At 47.0% G+C, this 23,261-nt stretch overlaps 1 protein-coding gene across 2 annotated transcripts in view; it reads left to right on the forward strand.

Annotated features, from left to right (window-relative positions):
• LOC144487119 (RNA-binding protein Musashi homolog 1-like) overlaps positions 1–21,529 on the forward strand; it is a 59,979-nt gene extending 38,450 nt beyond the window's left edge. For both annotated transcript variants that reach the window (XM_078205178.1, XM_078205177.1), the window contains exons 6-7: positions 21,266–21,358; positions 21,462–21,529. In XM_078205178.1, coding sequence (XP_078061304.1) covers positions 21,266–21,358; positions 21,462–21,476 — 108 coding nt within the window. In that variant the 3' untranslated portion in view covers positions 21,477–21,529. The remainder of the gene's footprint in view (positions 1–21,265; positions 21,359–21,461) is intronic.
• The last annotated feature ends 1,732 nt before the right edge of the window (positions 21,530–23,261 follow it).

Genomic DNA, 23,261 nt, shown 5'->3' on the forward strand with positions numbered 1-23,261 from the left:
AGCTGAGCACGGGGTAACTTTGTAATTTGTCAAGGAAATTGTGGCCTCATTGAAGAGGCATATTGGAGTTGGTGGATATAGGGTCCTGAGTTTCCACATTGGGGCTACTGTAGGGAAAAGAAAACAGTGGTTTTGGGAGCGGAAAGACTGTTGGGGGTGGGTGTCGGGCGCAAGGGAGCTTGAATCATTTGGAGAATTCATTGTCTAGTCACATCCAAGAGGATTGAATGGGAGATTAATGGTGCTTCCAACATCCTTAACCTTTATGGACGTGCTGAGCTCAATATTGGTTGCCATGGGAAGCAAGGTAAAATAAACAGTGGCATTCCATTCATCATTCCTTTCTCATCATCCTCCACTCAGCCTTGTTTCACTGTTTCCCACACTGTTGGGCTGTTCACATAGACTGGCAGTGCAATAGACACAGTATAAAAGTTGTGCCTTTAAATTTTGTGTCTTCAGTGAGAGCAAAGAGCCAAAAAAACAGTACATTGCCTCAGATGCTTATTGCAATAATCGTATATCATGAGAGAAAAGAAAGACTTGGATTTATGTAGAACCTTTCACAAATCTCAAAATGTTCAAAGTGCCTTACAGCCAGTTAAGTACTTTTGAAGTATGGTCACTGTTGTAACAAACAGAGCAGCCAGTTTATGCACAGCAAGACTCCACAAGCAACATTCAGATGAGATTGTTTTGTTGGGTGATGTATATTGACTAGGATGGGGTAGAACTCATTGGCCTTCAAAATAGCACCGAGGAAGATGTGTGGCCCCTGGAGAAGGCTGGTGGTGCCTTGCTTTAATGTCTCATTAGAAAGACAATGGGCGAGATCTTACCGGCCGTTCACACCACTCCCGTTGCCCAGCCAAATCTCCGTTCACTGCAGCGGGATAGGAAAACCCCCTGGCGTGAATGGTGGTAACATTCTGGCCAACATCTCTTCCAGTTCTCTGGTGTATCAGGCTAGATTATGTATTGAAGGCTCTTTGAGTGGAGCTTGAACCCATGACCTCCTGACTCAGTGGTGAGAATGCTATGCTTGGAGAGAGTCATTGTAAATGCAGCATGATGTCTTTAACTCTCAAATATTCTGCTATCTGGGTACGATTAATTTGATGGTACATTTATGTTGTAGTGAATTGGAAGCTCCAGTTGGTTAATAGCTTTGGTATTTTGGTGATTTGGAATTGGATGCAACGGTTGCTGAAAACATAGGACAATGTTTTGGAGTGGCATCATGGAGAATGTGATCTGGGCCCATAGTTTCCCCCATGCAATCGTAGGAATGGATATGGGAGGAGGAATGGGCAGTTCAGCCTCTTGAGCCTGCTCTGCCATTTAATTAGATCATGGTTGTACCTCCCTGTATCTCTTTACCTCTCTTTGTTCTAAATCCTTTGATGGACTTACCAAACATAAATCTATCAATCTCGCTTTTGAATTTTTCCATTGACTCAGCCTCCACAGCTTCTTGGATTTCCAAAACTCTTGGTGTGAAGTTGTGCTTCTTGGCATTACCCCTGACTGACCTGGCTCTGATTTTGAAGTTATGTCTCCTTGTTCTAGATTCCCCCACCAAAGGAAATAATTTCTCCCCACATACATTATCAACTCTTGTAATCATCTTCAATACCTTAATTGGATCACCTCTTAATCGTCTATATTAAAGGGAGTTCAATCCTAGTCTATAAACCTCGTCCTCATAATTTAACCCTTTCAGATGGGGAGGCGATGGCCTATTGGTATTATCGCTGGACTATTAATCCAGAAACTCCGCTAACGCTCTAAGTACTCTGGTTTGAATCCCGCCACAGCAGATGGTGGAATTTGAATTCAATTTAAAATCTGGAATTAAGAATCTACTGATGACCATGAAACCATTGTCGATTGTTAGAAAAACCCACCTGGTTCACTAATGTCCTTTTAGGGAAGGAAATCTACCGTCCTTACCTGGTCTGGTCTAGTCTGCCCTCTGAATAAAGGCAACCAGGGATGGGCAATAAATGCTGGCCAGCCAGCGATGCCCCATATCCCACAAATGAATTAAAAACAAAATTACTGCATACCTTACCCCCCAAGGCCAATAGATATGTCCTCCCTGAAATGCAGTGTCCAGAACTAAACTCAGTACTTTAACTGAGGTTTAACCCGAACTTTATACAACTGCGGCATAAAAAGCACACGCTTTTCTAGACCCTTGAAGAAAAGGCCAACATTCCATTAGCCACCTTAATTATATTTTGTACCTCTATGCTAGTGTTTAGAGGTGGAATCTCAACTGCATTGGATGGAAGGCTGAACAAGATTTATTGAGATTAAAGTCTGAATGGGGAATTGCTGGCATTCTTCCGTGGATCCAAGCCACTCAGGATCCTTGTTAGTAGACTTATTCACAGGGTCCAGCATCACAGATCTCTGCCTCCTAACTGCTAACCCAGCCTTCCAAGTGACTCTCTTCATGCTCTCGAGAGCAACAACTAAACAAATGAAAATAAATAACAGTCCCCTCTTACAGGGGTAACAGACTGTGTCCTCAGTCCTTAGTCGAACAATATCCATTTCCTGTGTGTCTTTAACAACAACCAACTATTAACATTCTACACAATGTTCTTCAAGGTGTTGGTAGGAAACCTGGGAGGAGACTGCTTGCTCAATGATAAGGAAAACAGATCTCTGAGTTGGATTGAAATGTAATACTTTGGTGCGCTTTTTCAGGCTTCAGAGGGAAGTGCAGTGGAAGATAAAAGTAATTTAGTTGCTGTTTCCCCTTTCTGATAGTTATCCAGTGACCACAGCTGGGATATATACATAACAATATCAGATTGAGGACCTGATTTGGCCTAGCAGTGACGCCCCACATGGTCAAATAGCCTCCAGTAGCATTGTCGAGGTTGAGGAAGAGCTACCTGTGTGAGGTTAAAGTGGACTGCCGGTATTTATGGGTGATGTCAGGCTAGGGCAGGTGGAGATGAGAGCAGAACTGAGCTGCTGCTCGAAAACCAGGAATAAAACGTTCATCTCCATGTTTGGGGAACTTCAAAGAACGAGTTGTCAAAAGGCTGGCACTGCCGACTGTGCAGCTGATTAGATTTGTAATAGAATAGTTGTATCAATTATTGAAATGATCATTGAATATTCATAATGTCATTCAGCTTGATATCAGCGTACCGCTAAGCACTGTGCTTACTTAATGCACAGTGCACCAGGAAGTGCCTTAGATTCTATTTTTAGGCAACGTACCTATGTCCTTTAAGTACAGAGCAGTGGTTGATCCTAGATGGAGCAGATTGTGTCTCCCCAGCTGCCTTGGTGTGCCTTGCAGGTTAGCTAGGGTAATCTGTGGATAAGACATCTGTTTGTGTCAGGCTTGCATAAGTGGACTATTCTCCCTTCCTGTTTCTCCCTGTGTCTTGGCTCCCTTTCTGTGTTCACCTGTGCTTTCGTTTTCCCTCTCCCTCGTGGCTTTCTGCACCCTTGTGCTCTTAGATGCAGTTATCTGCTTCTAGATTGGTGTTTGTGCCGCTATAGCTGTTTTGTTTGCTCATTTGATGTGCCAAGGTCCAGTGGATGTTCTTTCCCTCCTGGACCACAGGGAAGTTCCTGCTCTCCTGGTTTATGAATTCACATCAGGTGGACCACCGCTGCCTGGGTCTCCAGTTGTTGGGAGGCATTTGTGGCCCTTGGGTAAGGAGGGGATCAGATTCTAATATGAAGCTGCTTGTGGCTGAATACTCTGTGTAGGAAGACATGAAGAACGGAGCTACAGAAAAGAACGGTGAAAATTTAATTAAATGAAGGAAATTCATTTGTGGAGAGGGAGAAATGATAGGCAAGGAACCAGCCCTCAGTGTGATTAGTACATAAACATGCATGAGTGCCTCATCAATGGTCCCTTTGTATCAGTGGGTCAAGGACCCTCCAACATTCGTGCTTCTATCAACAAAATATTCATTTATTTGAATAATATTTGTTATTGTTTTGGACATCTCTTATCAACACACTCACGTAATAGAAGTGGCACAGCCAAGAATAAAGAGCTGGGGACCATTCTGGGATTTGCACAATGAGATGGGGGAGACAGTGATGCTGAAAGATTTGGTCCCTGCAGCATTGGTTTATTCTCTCTCAGAATGTGGGCGTCGCTGGCTAGGGCCAGCATTTGTTGCCCATTCCTGGCATGCACTGCACTGGAAGTTGCTGATACGGGCAGTGTTATTTTGGTGGCAGGGAGCTTGCTGAGGGAAGCAGTGGTCTCCCCACTGGATGCTTCCAATGTAGTAATGCTGCTTAGCTCCTTTCCTCTTTGGGTCTCCTGACAGCACTGTGCTGAGAGAGCTCTCTGACTTGTTTCCAGAGCTTCACTAATGATGCTGCTCCTTTACTCTGTGTTTGGAACTATGTGGAGATGTTGATACGTCCAGCTGGTTGGTTTGTTTCTCCCTTGTCTCTGTGGGGGAAGTCTGAATTCTACCTTGAAACCTACTCTTAAGGGGTATGACGGGGGCGTGGGGGAAGGTTGGAGTGTGTTGCGGGGGGTCGGGGGGAATTGAATGGGAGGATGTCCTATTCCATAGCAGGGAGTGCGCTGAAGTGCGACACTGCATGTTAGCAGAAACCTTGTTCTGTCCTGAAAGTTGTGTTGACCTGCTAGCTATTCCTCTCCCCATCCTCCTGTGTTGTTTCTCTTCCCCCATGCCCCCCAAATGCTCGGTTGGTAGCAGCATGGTCCTATTGCTCCAGCCCTATTGTGTTGGGCTGGAGAGACCAGGATAATATGAAGATTATTTCTGGTAAACTCAGCTTGGGAGAGAAGGAGCGACAGTGCTGGATTGGAAGAATCACCCATTTGTTTCTGGTTCTGGATCACAAGCTGGTGATTTTCCCCCCCTTCCAGCATTTCTTCTCTGGCCCTGTCTGCAGTGAAGACAGCCAGGCACACTGGGGTACAGTTCCGTAAGTGCTGGTGGCCCTCTGGTATTCAGGCTTTTGTTCTTGGTGAGGCAGCAGGACCCACTGATACCGGCTGACACAACACAGACCAGAGATTAAATCGCGACATTTAGTGATCTGAACTGCTCAGAACATCTGGGATTTGTGTTTCTCTGATTATTGCACACACTTAAAAATTGAACTGGCTCGTATTTGCATAACAATGATGCCACCAGTTTTAATTCCGCACTCCTTTGTCCATGCTGGTAAAACCAGATCTCTTCTTTGGTGGATTGTTTTGTCATCAGGTTGTGGAATAGAATATTTTGTCCAACCCAGTGTTTGTATGAGAGACTCCCATGGCACCACCAGCCTCAAAATAAAACTCTGCCTCAATGTCTTAACTCTCAATTTTTTTTTTTCAGGATGTAATACATAGGTTTGAGACTGTTCAAAACTCTGCATGGGACCTGTGTGCGGTCAGCAGATAGAGGAAGCTTTTATTTTATTGCTCTCCAGAGTTGCTTTTGAACCCTGTAGTTTTGTGGGTTAAGAAATCACACATTAATCGCCCCGTGTGCCCATTGTCCCACTAAAACCAGATTCAAAAGGACAGCAGGAAAGTAAACCAGAGCCTGGTTGGTTGTAGCACTGAAGGAGTAACACAGCTTCAGAAAAGTGTGTGCCAAATATGATGAGAGAGAGAGAGGATCTCATGTACATTACAAATGGAATAGAAATGACCTCCAAAAGCTTCAATGTTTAATGCACCTTGCCAGTGACGGTTGCTTTTGGTCTTTCAGTATTGGTGAAAGAATGTGACAAATGTGTGAGATGCTGTTATGGAACTGCTTCTATTTTTCCCCACCCTGTGGATGGGGAATGATCAGCTGACTGTTAGTTCACTGTTACATCTCTATATTTTGAGCCTAATATTATTTCACGCTTCTTGACTTAAAGGTGAAAATAAATGTTTGTCCTGTCACAATAAAGCATTGATTCACTGAAAGAAAAGTGCCAGTGAAATGTCAACTAAATGGAGTGGGTTTGTGGCAAACGCTTTTGGTTTTCGTAGAATATATGTGTGTATATATAGGAAAGCAGAATTGAAGAATGCAATCCCCAAAGTCCTGGTTTTAAAATTGAATAAAAATGGACTTATTCAGACACTGTAAATATAGAGAGAATAGCAGCCCTTTGTATATCAGAAGCAAAGCTTTTTCTCGGCAGAAAAACAGATGGAATCATGATTTCCAAACCTTTGGTTAAAATCTCCTGCAATAAAAATAGCATTTGCCCACTGACACTAGTCGGTGGTTGTGCACTCACAGAAGTAGCATTAAATTAAGTCAGCTATTGGGATGATTGAAGCACTCAATTTAAAATAATGATTATGATGTTAAAACAAGTATTTTACAGAATTGTTATGGGCCTAGTGATTTTTAAAAAGCCAACTCGACCCATTTTGCAGTGTCCTCCTCCACTCAGTCAGTCAGGTGAGGTCTATTTGCTTACATCACAAAGACTTGTAACGTACACTCGCTAGTCTGATTCCATCAGGCTCCTCAGCAACTTCGCAAACTGGTGAGTCACTAGGAACTTGAAACTCAAACAAAGCAAAGCGTGAATAGCTTTTCTCTTTTTTTTAAGAAAAGGAGTATTTTAAAACAAACAACTACCTTTTTAAGTAGGGGATTACCAAGTAACCCAATCTCTTGAGTGCGGGCAACTTGCATTTGGAGACCCAAAATGGCAGCTGTGCACTGAACAGCAAATTTGGAAGGTTCTATCTCCTGATTTGGGTGCATGTATTTTTCAGTAAGAGAGCACAGTGAGCAGAAAAAGTAGCTTGTTTATCTTCTCCTCTCGAGAAGTACTCTCCAGTTTCGCGCACTAACGACAAAAGGACGGGATTCTCTGATCTCATCCTTTCCTGCCCCACTGCCAGTGAGAATGGAGAATCTGGCACTCAGCCAAAACGCCATTCACTGCAGTGGCACCAGAGAATCCCAGCCACGGGCAAGGTTATCGGCAAAAATATGTATTTATACAGTGGGACACCCCCTCACAGCTTATAAAATAGCTTGAGTGTAGCAATTATTGTGTTAGAGGTAAACTTGGCAACCGCAAGCATTAATAAGACCAATGATGAGTTAGCCTATTTTTTTGTTTGTTTGTTTGAATGCTGTTGGCTGAAGGATGAAAGACGTCCTTTGAATAGCTATGGGAATTTTCACACCCACCTGTGAGGGCAGAAGGGGCAGTCTGTTTCACCCAAACGCCAGCACTCCCTCCCTCAGTGTTGCACAGTAGTGTCGGCCTGGACTCTGTGCTTGGGTCTCTGGAGTGGTGCTTGAACCCACGACTTTGTGACAAGAGGTGAGAGTGTTGCAACCCACCGAGGATGTTGTCCTGTTTTCTCTTAACAAAAGTCCATCCACCCCTCTCCCCCACCCCAGATGTGGACAATGCTGGCTCAGCCACATTTATTGCGACCCCCCCCCCTCCTAGTTGCCGTGAGACAGTCCTAGTTGATGTTGGCCTGATGGTGTTTGGTAGGGATGAGAGCCTGGTATGAGTTATGTCCAAGTCAGGGCGGATGGTGTGCGCATTAAGAGGTAATGGCCACTCCCATGACATTACTGTTCTTATCCTTTTGTGACAAAGCTTGCAGGGGAGGAAAAGGTAGTCTAAGTAACTTGTTTTGAACTGTTGTAAAGTATGTCTCCTTCAATGGCATACACTGCAGCCACAGTGCATTGGTAATTGCATTTCTAATTAAACAACAGGAGTTGATCCCCCCCCCCCCCCCCGCCCCAATTGCAAAGCTGAAGGACTTTTCCCGAGTGGTCAGAGGGGTTGCAGTGGGGGAGGGGGGAGTGAGTCCATTTGGAGGATGTTCGACAGAGGGTGGGGGTGGGGAAGGTGAGGGCAGAGGTCAGCCTGCTTCATTCAGGAAGGAAGTTCTCCTTAAGCTTACAACCGACACTCCAAAGTAATTCAGACACGACACCCACCTACCTACATTATTCAGAATTTGTTGTCAAAAGTCACGAGCAGAACTTTCAAATCCCAGTTGCACGAACTTCAAATCATGTTGGTTGGTAACAGATTTAGCGGCACAACTCTCCATTCCTAGATCTATTGCAGGTCCTTCCCTTGCACGTGTGTAACAAGCTCTCAACTATTTTAAGCGCCATCTGAAGCGATATTCTGTGCACTTTTTAAATTGCAAGGTCTGCAAAACTCTAACTGTATCTCTGCTCGGCCGGCAACTTTACTGTGGAGCGTGGGAAAAGAGCAAGGGGGTTTGCCCAAATGGATAACTCCTACGTAGAACCAGCAGAGGTAGGATGGGCTGGAATGGCCGCTGCCTGAGGTGTTCGTTCTATGATTTAATTGCACTCCAGCCCAGATTGTGTGTCCTGATGAAGGGTGTAGCGTGTTCGACAGATGTTTGCTATCGGCAGTCAGTGCTTTGAGTTACTATGTGTTTTGTTGGGGCGAATGGGATCAAAGGTTATGGGGAGAAAGCAGGATTAAGCTAATGAGTTGGACAGTCAGCCCTGATCGTGATGAATGGCGGAGCAGGCTCGAAGGGCCAAATGGCTGCCTCCTCTCATCTATGTTTCTGTTTGTTGTGGCTGGAAATTATGATTGGGCTGCCCCCCGCCCTCCCCAGGTGTTCCAGGATGCCTATATCCTCCTCCTGCTGTAACTGCATAAAAGCTGCTGAAGTTTATTTATCAGTGTCACAAGTAGGCTTACGTTAACACCGCGATGAAGTTACTGTGAAAATCCCCCAGTTGCCACACTCTGGCGCCTGTTCGGATATATTGAGGGAGAATTTAGCTTGGCCATTGCACCGAGACAGCACCTCTTTCGCACTGTGGGAGGAAACCCACGCAGACACGGGCAGAACGTGCAAAGTTTGCACAAACAGTAACCCAAGCCAGGAATTGAACCCAGATCCCTGGCGCTGTGAGGCAGCAGTGCTCACCACTGTGCCACCATGCCGAGAGGGCAGTAGGCATTTCACCCACAGAACACAAGCTAAATTCAGTCACACGCAGTAGCGGCCACCAAAATAGAAAGTAAAAAGTCTAGATGGTGAGAAGGTTGTTACTGTGAACATTGGTGTTAGCTGGGCTACAGAAGGTACATTTGGGGGGGGGGTGGGATGTAGCAGGGTGGCATGGGGGGTGTGGCATGGCAAAGAGCTGAAATACCTTTGCGAACTGCCAGGCCTCATCTTTGAAAATAATTCTTGCGCCTTCAATCCTTGTATTCCCTTGTAGGTTATCATGAACTGAATGATAATTTCTCCCCTTTGAAGCAAGTCAAAGAATGTTGGATTCTAAGCAGCTTAATTAACAAGCCTGTGTCCCACCGCACTTTCAGCATACTTGCTCCTTTTCATTGGTTGTGTTTTGGGCCGAGTTGTTAGCTGCTTTATTTTTGGGGTAGAGGGGTTACTAATTCAGTTTTTGCTCGCTTTCTGGGTTGGCATGTGTTGTTATAACATAGAACAGTACAGCACAGTACAGGCCCTTCGGCCCTCGATGTCGTGTCGAGCTTTGTCCGAAACCAAGATCAAGCTATCCCACTCCCTATCATTCTGTGTGCTCCATGTGGCTATCCAATAACTGCTTGAAAGTTCCTAAAGTGTCCGACTCCACTATCACTGCAGGCAGTCCATTCCACACCCCAACCACTCTGTGTAAAGAACCTACCTCGGACATCCCTCCTATATCTCCCACCATGAACCTTATAGTTATGCCCCCTAGTAACAGCTACATCCACCCGAGGAAATAGTCTCTGAATGTCCACTCTATCTATCTATCCCCCTCATCATCTTATAAACCTCTATTAAGTCGCCTCTCATCCTCCTCCGCTCTAAAGAGAAAAGCCCTAGCTCCCTCAACCTTTCCTCATAAGACCTACCCTCCAAACCAGGCAGGATCCTGGTAAATCTCCTCTGCACTCTTTCCAATGCGTCCACATCCTTCTTATAGTGAGGTGACCAGAACTGCACACAATATTCCAAATGTGGTCTCACCAAGGTCCTGTACAGTTGCAGCATAACCCCACGGCTCTTAAACTCAAACCCCCTGTTAATAAACGCTAACACACTATAGGCCGCCTTCATGGCTCTATCCACTTGAGTGGCAACCTTCAGAGACCTGGGGATATGAACCCCAATTTCTCTCTGTTCCTCCACATTCCTCAGAACCCTGCTGTTGACCCTGTAATCCGCATTCAAATTTGTCCTACCAAAACGAATCACCTCGCACTCATCAGGGTTAAACTCCATCTGCCATTTTTCGGCCCAGCTCTGCATCCTATCAATGTCTCTTTGCAGCCTACAACAGCCTTCCACCTCATCCACTACTCCACCAATCTTGGTGTCATCAGCAAATTTACTGACCCACCCTTCAGCCCCCTCCCCCAAGTCATTGATAAAAATCACAAATAGCAGAGGACCCAGCACTGATCCCTGTGGTACACCGCTGGTAACTGGTCTCCAGTCTGAAAATTTTCCATCCACCACCACCTTCTGTCTTCGATCAGATAGCCAGTTACTTACCCAATCGGCCAAATTTCCCTCTATCCCACACTCCTCGCTTCATGAGCCGACCATGGGGAACATTATCAAACGTCTTACTAAAATCCATGTATACGACATCAACTGCTCTATCTTCATCTACACACTTAGTTACCTCCTCAAAGAATTCAATCAAATTTGTGAGGCATGACTTACCCTTCACGAATCCGTGTTGACTATCCCGGATTAAGCTGCATCTTTCCAAATGGTCATAAATCCTATCCCTCAGGACCTTTTCCATTAACTTACCGACCACCGAAGTAAGACTAACCGGCCTATAATTACCAGGGTCACTCCTATTTCCTTTCTTGAACAGAGGAACAACATTCGCCACTCTCCAGTCCTCTGGCACTATCCCCGTGGACAGTGAGGACCCAAAGATCAAAACCAAAGCTCTGCAATCTCATCCCTTGCCTCCCAAAGAATCCTAGGATATATTCCATCTGGCCCAGGGGACTTAGCGACCCTCAGGTTTTTCAGAATTGCTAATACATCTTCCCTCAGAACATCTACCTCCTCCAGCCTATCAGTCTGTATCACACTCTCATCCTCAAAAACATGGCCCCTCTCCTTGGTGAACACTGAAGAAAAGTATTTTTCATCGCCTCTCCTATCTCTACTGACTCCATACACAAGTTCCCACTACTATCCTTGACCGGCCCTAACCTCACCCTGGCCATTCTTTTATTTCTCACATAAGAGTAAAAAGCCTTGGGGTTTTCCTTGATCCGACCGGCCAAGGACTTCTCATGCCCCCGCCTGGCTCTCCTAAGCCCCTTTTTTAAGATCATTCCTTGCTACCTTGTAACCCTCAAGTGACCCAACTGAACCTTGTTTTCTCATCCTTACATATGCTTCCTTTTTCCTCTTGACAAGACATTCAACCTCTGTTGTGAACCATGGTTCCCTCACTCGGCCTTTTCCTTCCTGCCTGACAGGGACATACCTATCAAGGACACGCAGTATTTGTTTCTTGAACAAGCTCCACTTTTCATTTCTGCCTTTCCCAGACAGTTTCTGTTCCCATCTTATGCTCTCTAATTCTTGCCTAATCGCATCATAATTACCTCTCCCCCAATTGTAAACCTTACCCTGCCATATTGCCCTATCCCTCTCCATTGCAATAATGAAAGACACCAAATTGTGGTCACTATTTCCAAAGTGCTCTCCCACAAACAAATCTAACACTTGGCCCGGTTCATTACCCAGTACCAAATCCAATGTAGCCCCACCTCTTGTCGGCCTATCCACATATTGTGTCAGGAAACCCTCCTGTACACACTGTACAAAAACTGCCCCATCCGAACTATTCGACCTATAAAGGTTCCAATCAATATTTGGAAAGTTAAAGTCACCCATGACAACTACCCTGTGACCTCCACACCTATCCATAATCTGCTTTGCAATTTCTTCCTCCACATCTCTATTACTATTTGGGGGCCTATAGAAAACTCCTAACAATGTGACTGCTCCTTTCCTATTTCTAACTTCAGCCCATATTACCTCAGTAGGCAGATCCCCCTCGAACTGCATTTCTGCAGCCGTTAAACTATCCTTGATTAACAATGCTACTCCTCCACCTCTTTTACCACCTTCCCTAGTCTTACTGAAATATCTATACCCCGGAACTTCCAACAACCATTCCTGTCCCTGTTCTAACCATGTCTCCGTAACATTGTAGTCCCAAGTACCAATCCACACTCCAAGTTCACCTACCTTATTCCGGATGCTCCTTGCATTGAAGTAGACACACTTCAACCCACCTTCCTGTCTGCCGGTACACTCCTGCAACCTTGATACCCTCCTCAGTGCCTCACTACACTCAACACTGGCTTCTGGACTACAGCTCGTTTTCCCATCCCCCTGACAAATTAGTTTAAACCCCCCTGAAGAGCCGTAGCAAATTTCCCTCCCAGGATATTGGTGCCCCCCTGGTTCAGTTGCAAACCGTCCTGTTTGTACAGGTCCCACCTTCCCCAGAATGTGCTCCAATTATCCACGTAACTGAAACCCTCCCTCCTACACCATCCCTCCAACCACATGTTTAACTGCACTCTCTCCCTGTTCCTCAACTCGCTAGCACGTGGCACCGGCAACAAACCAGAGATGACAACATGGTTCGTCCTGGCTCTCAGCTTCCACCCTAGCTCCCTAAATTCCTGTTTTAAATCCCTGTCCCTTCTCTTACCTATGTCGTTGGTACCGATGTGTATCACAACTTGTGACTGTTCCCCCTCCCCCTTAAGGATCCTGAAAACACAGTCCGAGACATCACGGACCCTGGCACCCGGGAGGCAACGTACCATCCGTGAGTCTTTTTCGCTGCCACAGAACCTCCTATCTGTCCCTCTAACTATCGAGTCCCCAATAGCTATTGCTCTCCTGCTCTCCCCCCTTCCCTTCTGAGCCACAGGGACGGACTCGGTGCTGGAGATCCGGTCACCGTGGCTTACCACTGGTAGGTCGTCCCCCTCAACAGTATCCAAAGTGGTATACTTGTTGCCGAGGGGAATGACCACAGGGGATCCCCGCACTGACTGCTTCCTCCCAGTCCCTCTCACCGTCACCCATCTACCTTCATTCTTCGGAGTAACTACATCCCTGAAGCTTCTATCTATGACCACCTCTGCCTCCCGAATGATCCGAAGTTCATCCAGCTCCAGCTCCAGTTCCCTAACGCAATGTGGTGTTTATATTAGTGAAGGCAGGATTACTTGGAAAAGTGGATTTTTGGCATTCTGGTTTATCTTGCTTCCAGTTTTAAAGGCATTTATTTTGCTCTTGAAAGAATGGTGTTGTTTTCTCGTTGACTCTTGTTTCTGCTATATCAGTCTGCATCCTCCTATAAATCTCCTTCTCGCTTGTGGCCTGAGAGTGAGGGATGTCTCTCTTTCAGCAGATCTGTTCAGTGGCCACAGGCTCCAACCCCTCCTAGGCATTCCTTGACACATCAAATAGACTTGTTAGGATAAAGCCTTGAAACCTGTGAATGAAACCTAGTTTATGAATTTATCCTTTCCATATCACATTCCTGCTCTTTTAAAATTCACCTTCTCACTGCAATCTGATCTTGGGTTCTCACGACAAGCTGTCGGACTTTGGTATGACACTGGTATCATTTATCACAGAATAGAATCTGTACAGTGCAGAAGAGGCCATTCGGCCCATCAAATCTGCACCGACTCTCTGACAGAGTTTCTTACCCAGGTGCACTCCCCTGCCCTATCCCTGTAACCCCACACATTTTACCATGGCTAATCCATCCAAACTGCACATGTTGGGACACCTAAAGGTCAATTTAGCTTGGCCAATCCACCTAACCAGCACACCTTTTGACTGAGAGGAAACTGGATTACTCGGAGTAAACCCACGCAGACACGGGGAGAACGTGCAAACTCTGTCACCCAAGGCCGGAATTGAACCTGGTTCCTGACGCTGTGAGTCAGCAAAGCTAACCATTGTGCCACTGTGCAGTTGAGTGGATGGAGGGACAGAAAACCTAAGTTTTGTTTTTTTTCCCCCCTCTCTTTTTCACTAACTTTCACCTGAAGGTGCCAATGCTTTACTGGTCGTTACCGGGTAGTTCACGCGAATGCCCGCATCTTTGCTGAGAAGGTATCGCTGTTGGGATATTTTGCCATGGGGAGATTTGGGGGCAAGAGGGTTCTTGGATTGGGGGGGGGGGGGGGGTGCGAATGAATTGTGTGGGGGGAAATGGAGAGAGGAATGGATGGTCATTGCAGCAGAATCTAATCCTACCTTCACCTGATGCCCTCTTGCAGGATTGTGATGAGGCATTCCTGATTGCATCTCCCTTTCCCAATGAAGTAGATGCCATTTGTCACCAGCCTGAGACCCAGCACCAGCTACATAGAGTGCCTTAACATGAACGTCTGTTTCACCAGGGAGTAATGGACACTGAGCAATGATGGACAAGTTAGAGACTCGATGGGTCAACTGAACGTTTCCTATCTGTTGGCTTCTTGTGTTCGGCAAGCCAAAAGCAGGCTCTAGCAATCTATGGGAGAAGCAAGGTGGGATTTTGGTAGGAAGTTTCAGAACACCGGGTTGAATGGCTGAAGGCTCTGCCATTAGAAAGGGGAGAGTGGGGGCATGGGGGTGGGAATTCACCGGGGCCCAGAGGTTGAAGCGTAGGTTGGAAGCATGGAGGTTGTAGAAGCAGGATGGTTAGTGTGTATGTGGAGGAACCTTCTATAATGAGTGTAGGAACTCTAATATCAGTGTGTTGGTGGCAGGGAGTGAATAGGGGTGAGCAAGTGTGAGGAGGACAGGATATAGAGGCCAAAAGTTTGGATGAGTTGGTGTTTGTATCCTGTGGAATTTGGGGGCTGAAGCTGAGGATAGCATGGCTGAGACTTGAAATAGGAAAGAAAACAAACATTTGTTTTGAGGCATGAGCTGGAAGCAGGTGTAATTAAGTGATCTTCGTAGTGTTTCTTAGCAGGTAGATAGATATGAATAGGATTGGATGCTGCCCCCAGTCAAATGCCTTGTTGCCCCTAAATATCGAGCTTGATGCATAAATGATGAATAAATGATGTATCAACATGGAGTCAAAGGTAGCAGGAGCAGAACAGAGAGGAAATTATTGGTGCGAAATAGCTGGGAAAAAAAAGCTTCTGTGAATCATAATCAATCCTTCCTTGAGGGAGGGAGATGATTTCCCTTGGTTCATTTGATCTTTGCCCCTAAGCCACTCAAAGAGCACTAATTTCTTGTTCCACAGCAATTTGTTTAATACCAGAACTGAGGAGTGAGGGTTGGTACAAAACTGATGAAACTAATAACTCCATCACCAACCAAGGTCAGCAAGCCCTTCGATCTTCTTGTTCCCACCTCACCCACCATGTACAGCCTATCCCCTGGATCCTTCAGGAGTCCAGAGTTTATAGACAACAGCGGCGTTTGCATCCTTGCTGTCAAATAATTAGTTTTGAAGGTTTTCACTGCTGTTTTGCAGGCAAGTTCATTAGTCATTTTTCATGCACTGGAGTTCCCAGAAACAGCAAGCAAGATGAAAGACTGGTTAATTTGTCTCTGATGGGGTCGATTTGGGAGGAAGTGTAGGACTTGAGGACAACTCCTCCCGATGTTTAAAAATTGCCATGGGATCACTTAACCCCATCTCCCTGTGCCAGTGTCCTATTGCCTTATCTACCCTGCTTCATAGTCACCTGAGGTTAAATATGAATCAAAATTACCAAGGAAGGCTGCCGACCTTACTATCTGTGTTTATACCATAGCCTAGGATGCTCCTGAGAATGTCAGCCGTTCCCCCTGCAGTACAACATCAACATCTTCCATGCAGTAAGGAGAGAGAGAGATTTGCATTTACATAAGGCCATTCACAACCGTAGGATATCTGAGTGCTTTGCAACCAATATATCACCTATTGGACTGCAGGAATTATAGCAATGGGTTTGCGCACAGCACGATCCCACAAGCAGCCACGTGATAATACTAAATGGACCCTAATGTCGGGGGATTAGCAGGGTGAATGCATGGGGTTGCGGAGATAGGGCCTGGGTAGGATTGTGTTCGGTACAGACTTGATGGGCCGAATGGCCTCCTTTTGCACTGTAGGGATTCTATTCTATGATTTTAGAGCGCCAAGGTGGCACAGTGGGTTAGCACTACTGCCTCACAGCGCCAGAGACCTGGGTTCAATTCTGGCCTCGGGTGACTGTGTGGAGTGTGCAGGTTCGCTCCGTGTCTGTGTGGGTTTCCTCCCACACTCCAAAGATGTGTGGGTTAGGTGGATTGGCCATGGAAAATTGCCCCTTAGTGTCAGGGGGACTAGCAGGGTAAATATGTGAGGATACAGGGATAGGGTCTGGGTGGGATTGTGGTGGGTACAGACTCGAGTGGCCTCCTCCTACATTGTAGGGATTCTGTGATTCTATGATAATGACAGAATGATAGCTGTTGGTTGAGAGTAAATATTGGCCGGGACAGAACTCCCCAACTTTTCTTAAATCATGTGTTGGGATTTTTATGTCTGGCTGAGAGGGCAGATGGCTCGCTGCCACATCTGAAAGACGGTGCAACACTATCTCGGGCAACACCTGGATAAGGGCAACTTGGGTCAGGTATGGCAGTGTAAGTCAGACAGTCCAAGAGATCAATGTGTTTCCCTCACGGACCCAGTAGATCTACAGGAGCAGTGGCTGTTTACTGTCCTGATGTTGAGACTGAACGCCACGACAGGACGTGTCATTGATGAACACCATGCGCAGTCCCAGAATAGCAAGCACCATCCTTTCTTTTGACAGTGTTCTCCTGCCATACATTTCTCTGGGCCTGAAAGGGGAATTATTTTGAAAAGAAACTTCCTGTCTTCTGTTTGTGTTCTTTCCTTCTTGGTAGTCGTGCTCCCTTTCATCCAGAACATCACTCCGTGTAGTTACACATACGACAGGAGTTTGAATTTTTCAGCTCAAAGCCTGAGTTTGTGTTTGTTTTTCCCTTTTGTATTTTTTGACCCACTCCCTGCGATAGGGCTGCCTTGTATTGAAGTGATGTAGTTGAAAGCTGCAGCTACTGCTTGATATCAGCAAGAAAATGGGAAACCAAGACAGACCGCTTCTGCAATGAACATAAGTGTGCGTGCCTGTCCACTGACCCTTAGCTGTGTGGTTTTTGGTTTCAAACAGGAAATCCTCTCAGGTCACCGGGTCCAGATTACACTGGGCACAGATCTTAGCGAGATAACAAGTTTGATCTCTTGTCGATTTTTCCTAGCATTGTCTCCTGGAGATATTGGAATATAAATTAAGTCTTGCCATGTCTGTCTCAGAGACCCTGCTGTCCAAGGGCGCATGAAAGAAGCCAGCCCCAAAGTTAGGTCGTTTGGTTTATCAAATGGATTGTGTGGACTGGAAAATGCTCTGGGCCTACCCTGCTGCTGATTCTGTGTCACTAAAAGATTGTTTTCTCTTTTGAATAAAAAGGAAAGAATTTGCACATGTGAAGCGCTTTTCATGACCTCCAGCTAATCCAAAGTGGTTTACAGCAAATCATGTATGTTTGTAGTCACTGATGTACATGGAAAAAGTGGTAGCTAAATTGCATCCAGCAAGATCTCAACACTATAATGTGAAGACCAGGTTGCCTGTTTTAGGTGCTGAATTAAGAAATAGCAAACCACCCTAATCTCCTCCAAAATAGTGCAATGCGACACGGTGGCACAGTGGTTAGCATTGCTGCCTCACAGTGCCAGGAACCTGGGTTCGATTCTCGGCTTGGGTCACTGTCTGTGCAGAGTCTGCACGTTCTCCCCGTGTCTGTGTGGGTTTCCTCCAAATGCTCCGGTTTCTTCCCACAGTCCAAAGATGTGTGGGTTAGGTTGATTGGCCATGATAAATTGCCCCTTAGTGTCAGGGGGATTAGCAGGATAAATGTGTGGGGTTACGGGGATAGGCCTGGGTGGGATTGTTGTCAGCGTAGGCTCGATGGGCCAAATGGCGGCCTCCTGCACTGCAGGGATTCTATGATTTTAAGTTCACCTGAGTGGACAATAGGGCTTGGTTAATATTTCAATCAAAAGACAGTTCCTCTTATCAATGCAGGGCTGCAGTGAAGTGTCCGTCAGAGTTATTGCTCAGTCTCGGCTGTGGGACTTGAACCACAATTCTCTGACTCGGAGTCGAGTACTACCACTGAGACATGGTGCAACAAAATTCCTGTGGAGCCTGATGGGGCTGAAGTGCTTGCCCCATTCCCCGGACACCACAATGTGCTGCCCATACTGCCCCCTTGCCCTGCGGACGTGCCCTCAGGCCGTGGTCGATGAGGCATGCGGTCTGAAATTAATTTATTTGGGATTTTTAAAATTGGCCTGAAGTTCAGTCAAGATGATGAGACCTGAGGTGCTCTGACTTTGTGCAGCACCTGGTCTAAACCTGAAAGTGCTCCTGAAGAAATTGAACTCTCATTACCTCCTTGTTGAGGTACGAGGCGAGTGGGGTGACAGCTCTCCACCATCACTTGGCCTGAGGCCCTATTATCTGTGTGTAGGCTTTTACCTGAGAATATCAACTAAATCTATCTACAGCAGTAGTTACCAGATGGGGCAGAGGAGGATACCTGGCTGATTTTGCCTCCCCACTTCCTTAACCCTGAGGTGCCGAGGCCTAGTGTGTTTGGAGATCGGCCAATTCGGGGTGGGCTTGGGATCGAACCTGCAAACCTCCTGCACCTCATTTAGAAACATAGAAAGAAAGAAACATAGAAACACTACAGCACAAAACAGGCCCTTCGGCCCCACAAGTTGTGCCGAACATATCCCTACCTTTTAGGCCTACCTATAACCCTCCATCCTATTAAGTGTAGATTTAAGGCTCCGTAATGCTGCCGTTAATCTCCCAGTGCCCAGGACAAGCCCCTGTGCCGAATGTGGCATTGCAAAGCAAACGAGAAGCGATGGATATTGGAGCCGCACGGGGGGGAGGAAGGGGGAAGAGAGAGATGCCTGATTGTGGAGGAGGAGCCAGTCCTAGAGCCTTGTCATGTGGTCTCCTTGTCAGACAGTCCGGTGAGCGTGCCCCTTGCACACGGTGCTTTGGTCCCCATTCTGCTGAAACATCACCCCCCCCCCGTCCCCCCCCCACCGTCCTGTCCCATGGAGGTGGAGAAGGCTGTGATGCGTTGTGAACACACACGGACAGTGTCTGGGCTTGACTCTCCTGAAATCTGAAGTAAAATGGAGCAAAATGTGCACAAGCCTTTAATGTGGCCTTGTGTTAGAAAGAGGGCTCAGCACTTGCCCTCCTAAATGATAAATTTCCATCTAAATAGCTTTTCAGTGGAAAGTGTCTACTGATTCATCTCTGCTCAGCAAGAGAACAGTTTTCATGTGCTAATTGATGATTGTGTTAATTTTTGATGCATTCTCTCGTATCATGCTGCTTTGTATTTTATTTATTTTCAAATGAAAGGAAATTTGCCAGAATTCGGTTCCCCACTCCCAGTTTCTCTTATCTAATAACTGATGAAAGGTTACAGTGTGTACCGGGGGAAGGGAGAGGGCATGGCGGGGCTCTCCTGTGTCTCTCCACTACGGAGCGAGTCAGAGAGGGATCTGCGCAGCTGGGGCTGCTGCTGTCTTAACGGTTTCAGAAAGAAAATCTACTCACGCCGTCTCTGCCGAAATTGGGGTTCCTGATCGGGCTGCCCGGTGGCACAGTGGTTAGCACTGCTGTCTCAAAGCGTAAGGGATCTGGGTTCGATTCCTGCCTCGGGTCACTGTCTGTGTGGAGTCTGCACATTGTCCCTGTCTCTGTGTGGCTTTCCTCCAGGTGCTCCGGTTTCCTGCCACACTCGAAAGATCATATCCCTACAGTGCAGAAGGAGGCCATTCGACCCATTGAGTCTGCACCAACCATAATCCCACCCAGGCCCTATTCCTGTAACCTCACATATTTATCCTGCTAATCCCCCTGACACTAGGGTCAATTTAGCACGGCCAATCCACCTAACCTGCACATTTTTGGACTGTGATGTGTAGGTTAGGTGGATTGATCATGCTAAATTGCCCCTTGGTGTCAAGGGGGGGCCAGCAGGGTAAATACGTGAGGTTACGGGAATAGGGCCTGGGTGGGATTGTTGTCAGTGCAGACTCGATGAGTCGAATGGCTGCTTTCTGCACCATAGAGATTCTCTGATTCTCGACGTGTGTCAGGACGGGCGGCACGGTAGCACAGTGGTCAGCACTGCTGCTTCACAGCTCCAGGGTCCCGGGTTCGATTCCCGGCTCGGGTCACTGTCTGTGTGGAGTTTGCACATTCTCCTCGTGTCTGCGTGGGTTTCCTCCGGGTGCTCCGGTTTCCTCCCACAGTCCAAAGATGTGCGGGTTAGGTTGATTGGCCAGGTTAAAAATTGCCCCTTAGAGTCCTGGGATGTGTAGGTTAGAGGGATTAGCGGGTAAATATGTGGGGGTGGGGCCTGGGTGGGATTGTGGTCGGTGCAGACTCGATGGGCTGAATGGCCTCCTTCTGCACTGTAGGGTTTCTATGTTACTGTGGCCAATCTTGACATGTTATACAGCTATTTGGCCAATGGGATTCTCGTGGCCAAGCCACCCACCCAGCATCCAGACAAGCATGTGCCAGGAATGATCACATAGCAGGAGCCTGTGCTGTTTTTTTTTCCTTCCATTTCCCCCATCCCTACCTTCAGGCCATTGAGGTATCCTGGGTTTTCTGACATTGTCGGGTTAATACTGGTGGCACATTATATTGTGGCTATTGGAGGGGATGTAATTACCTGTGCCTGACCCTCTCCTCTTGCTGCACTGTCAGAGGGGGAACCTTTTGGGCTGAGATATTAAACTGAGGCCTCACTTGCCCCCTTCGGGTGGTCATAAAAGGAAATATTTATCCCGCAACCAACATTGCCACTGAAGCAGATGATCTCATTGCTGTTTGTGTGACCTTGCTTTGTGCAAATTGACTGTCAAGGTTCTTGCATTACAACAGTGACCACATTTCAAAAGTATTTAATTGACACATATGTATATGAAAACATACAGAGGCAAATTCTTCCTTTCCTTGTTGGCTATGCCAGCACGGTTGCTGGCAAGAGAACTGTGTGTTTGCAGTCTTGATTGTTGGTGTGTCTTTTACTGTGTTGGATAGTATGGGCTGATTTTCCGGGCAGTTCGGTGAGAAGCATGGCCACTTTAACTGGAATCCATTTGCTTTCCAATAGATGGTGACCAGAACAAAGAAGATCTTTGTGGGCGGATTATCTGTAAATACCACAGTGGAGGATGTCAAGCAGTATTTCGACCAGTTTGGAAAGGTGAGTGAAACGCGAGCCTTGGCTGCGTCTTGCATTCATTATTTTTTTTTTTTTGTTCACATCCGTCCTCGAATCTGGGTCATGCCGTTTTCTCTTGCTGCAGATTTTTCCAGGTTAAGCATGAAGTTTCTGTGCAGTGGGCCCCCCTCCTCCCCACCCCCAGAATAAGGTGAGAAGAAAGGGTCTTGGTGCTTGTCGTTTTTAGTGTTGTGTATTGAGCAGCTGCATTCAGAGCCGCTGCCGCCACTTCCTCCCCCCCCCCCCCCCCCACCAAACTCAGCCTCCTCCCCCCCCAACCGCACACAACCACCCCCCCACCCCCAATCCCCCTCCCCTCCCGCCCAACCTTCCCTGTTGGTGCCACGGTCACCATGGTGACAGAACGAGAGGGAGCAGTCACAGACAGGTTCTTTTGTTCGGGGCTCAATTCAGCGCTGGCACGCAAGCCGGTCAGAAGTGACAGGAGAATAGGCAAACTCTCCTGCGCGCTCTCCAGGGGAATGCGAAAGCAATGGGCACAAGTAGAATTGCTGCCACTCAGACTTAACCTTCAACTGTCTGGGATGACTGTCCACCCCTCAGCCGCCGTCCCGTCCCGATTGGTCAGCCACTCCTAATCTCCTTGGTTTCCATGGCGCCTCGGACAGCTTTTGGATACAAATTAGGGGCTGTGAACACTTGCCTGTTGGCCAATGGGAACGTGGGTATCATGAGATTTAACAATGGATTGCTGGGCTCTTTTGTGTCGCTCCAGAGAACCAACAAAAGGAATAGTAAATCCTTTTGTCAGATTAAAGTCTCAGGGCTCCCTTTCTTCCGAGACCCTGCTGTAGGGCTGGACTGACATTTATTTGAGGGAGGTTTATAAAAAGAAACTTAATGCTCAAGTCAATTGCACCAGGCCAATAAATGGAACACATACCACTTGAAACTCCAGTTTCTTCCGTTGAGTGATGTCGTAGCTAAATTTGTGTTTGGCTGAACTCTTCTCATTTCCACAATTTTCTTTACAACCCAAGTTTAAATCAGCTATCCCTCTCAATTCTGTAATCATCCCCCCCCCCGAGCACAAATGAAGATGCCTTCAAACAGGCCAGATGTTGAAAATGCAGTCGAGAGAGGGCAGGTTGTGTGGGTGGGAGGGAGCAGGATTTGGAAGAGGTTGTGTATTACAGTACAGGGATTCATGAAACATGTTCCCGAGGGAAGGGGCCCAAACATTGACTTGTTTATTGAGGGCGGTGCAGAGAACGAAAGCATGTGCACCCGGGAGCATATGGCTGGAGGAGGTTGAGTGCCGCGAAGATGATTTGAAAGTGGGGTTGAGGGTCTCGGCAATTTTGCCGGGAGCAGCTTGGAAAGCATGGGTTTGTGTGCCAGTGAGATGAAACTGCATCCTCCTCCTGTATGATCTGTGCTGGTGACTTACTAAATCACAGTGGCCTGAGGCCCATTCAGCGTGCCCTCCTACGCTCCCCCTCGCCTCTCCTGAATAAGGTGTTTCAAACACTGGATAATTTATGAGGTGCTCGAGATGATGCACGAGGCCTGATGGGTGAACAGGACTCGGGTAGCGGGCTGCCCATCTGGAAATGCGGCCTTGTTTCTTTGCAATTTGAGTTGGGCTTCGCAATTCGCTGGGTGACTTAATGATTTAATGCCTTTGGTGTTAGCGGACAGATGATTGTGGCCAGCACGTCAACAATGAGCCACCCATCGGCAAGATGACCTGTCAGACTCATCCAGGTCCGTACTGACCGTCGGTCACCATGGGAGTGCAGGCAGTCATAGCCAATGACGAAGGATTGCTCGTCCTTCCCCAGTTGCCCCTCTTGACGGTGGGGTTCAGTGAGGTATTGCAGAACAGGAGGGGGGTTTAGCCAGTAATAATGAGGCTGCAGTT

This window comes from Mustelus asterias, unplaced genomic scaffold (assembly GCF_964213995.1).
Source record: "Mustelus asterias unplaced genomic scaffold, sMusAst1.hap1.1 HAP1_SCAFFOLD_600, whole genome shotgun sequence".
In the NCBI taxonomy this organism is placed as follows: Eukaryota; Metazoa; Chordata; class Chondrichthyes; order Carcharhiniformes; family Triakidae; genus Mustelus; species Mustelus asterias.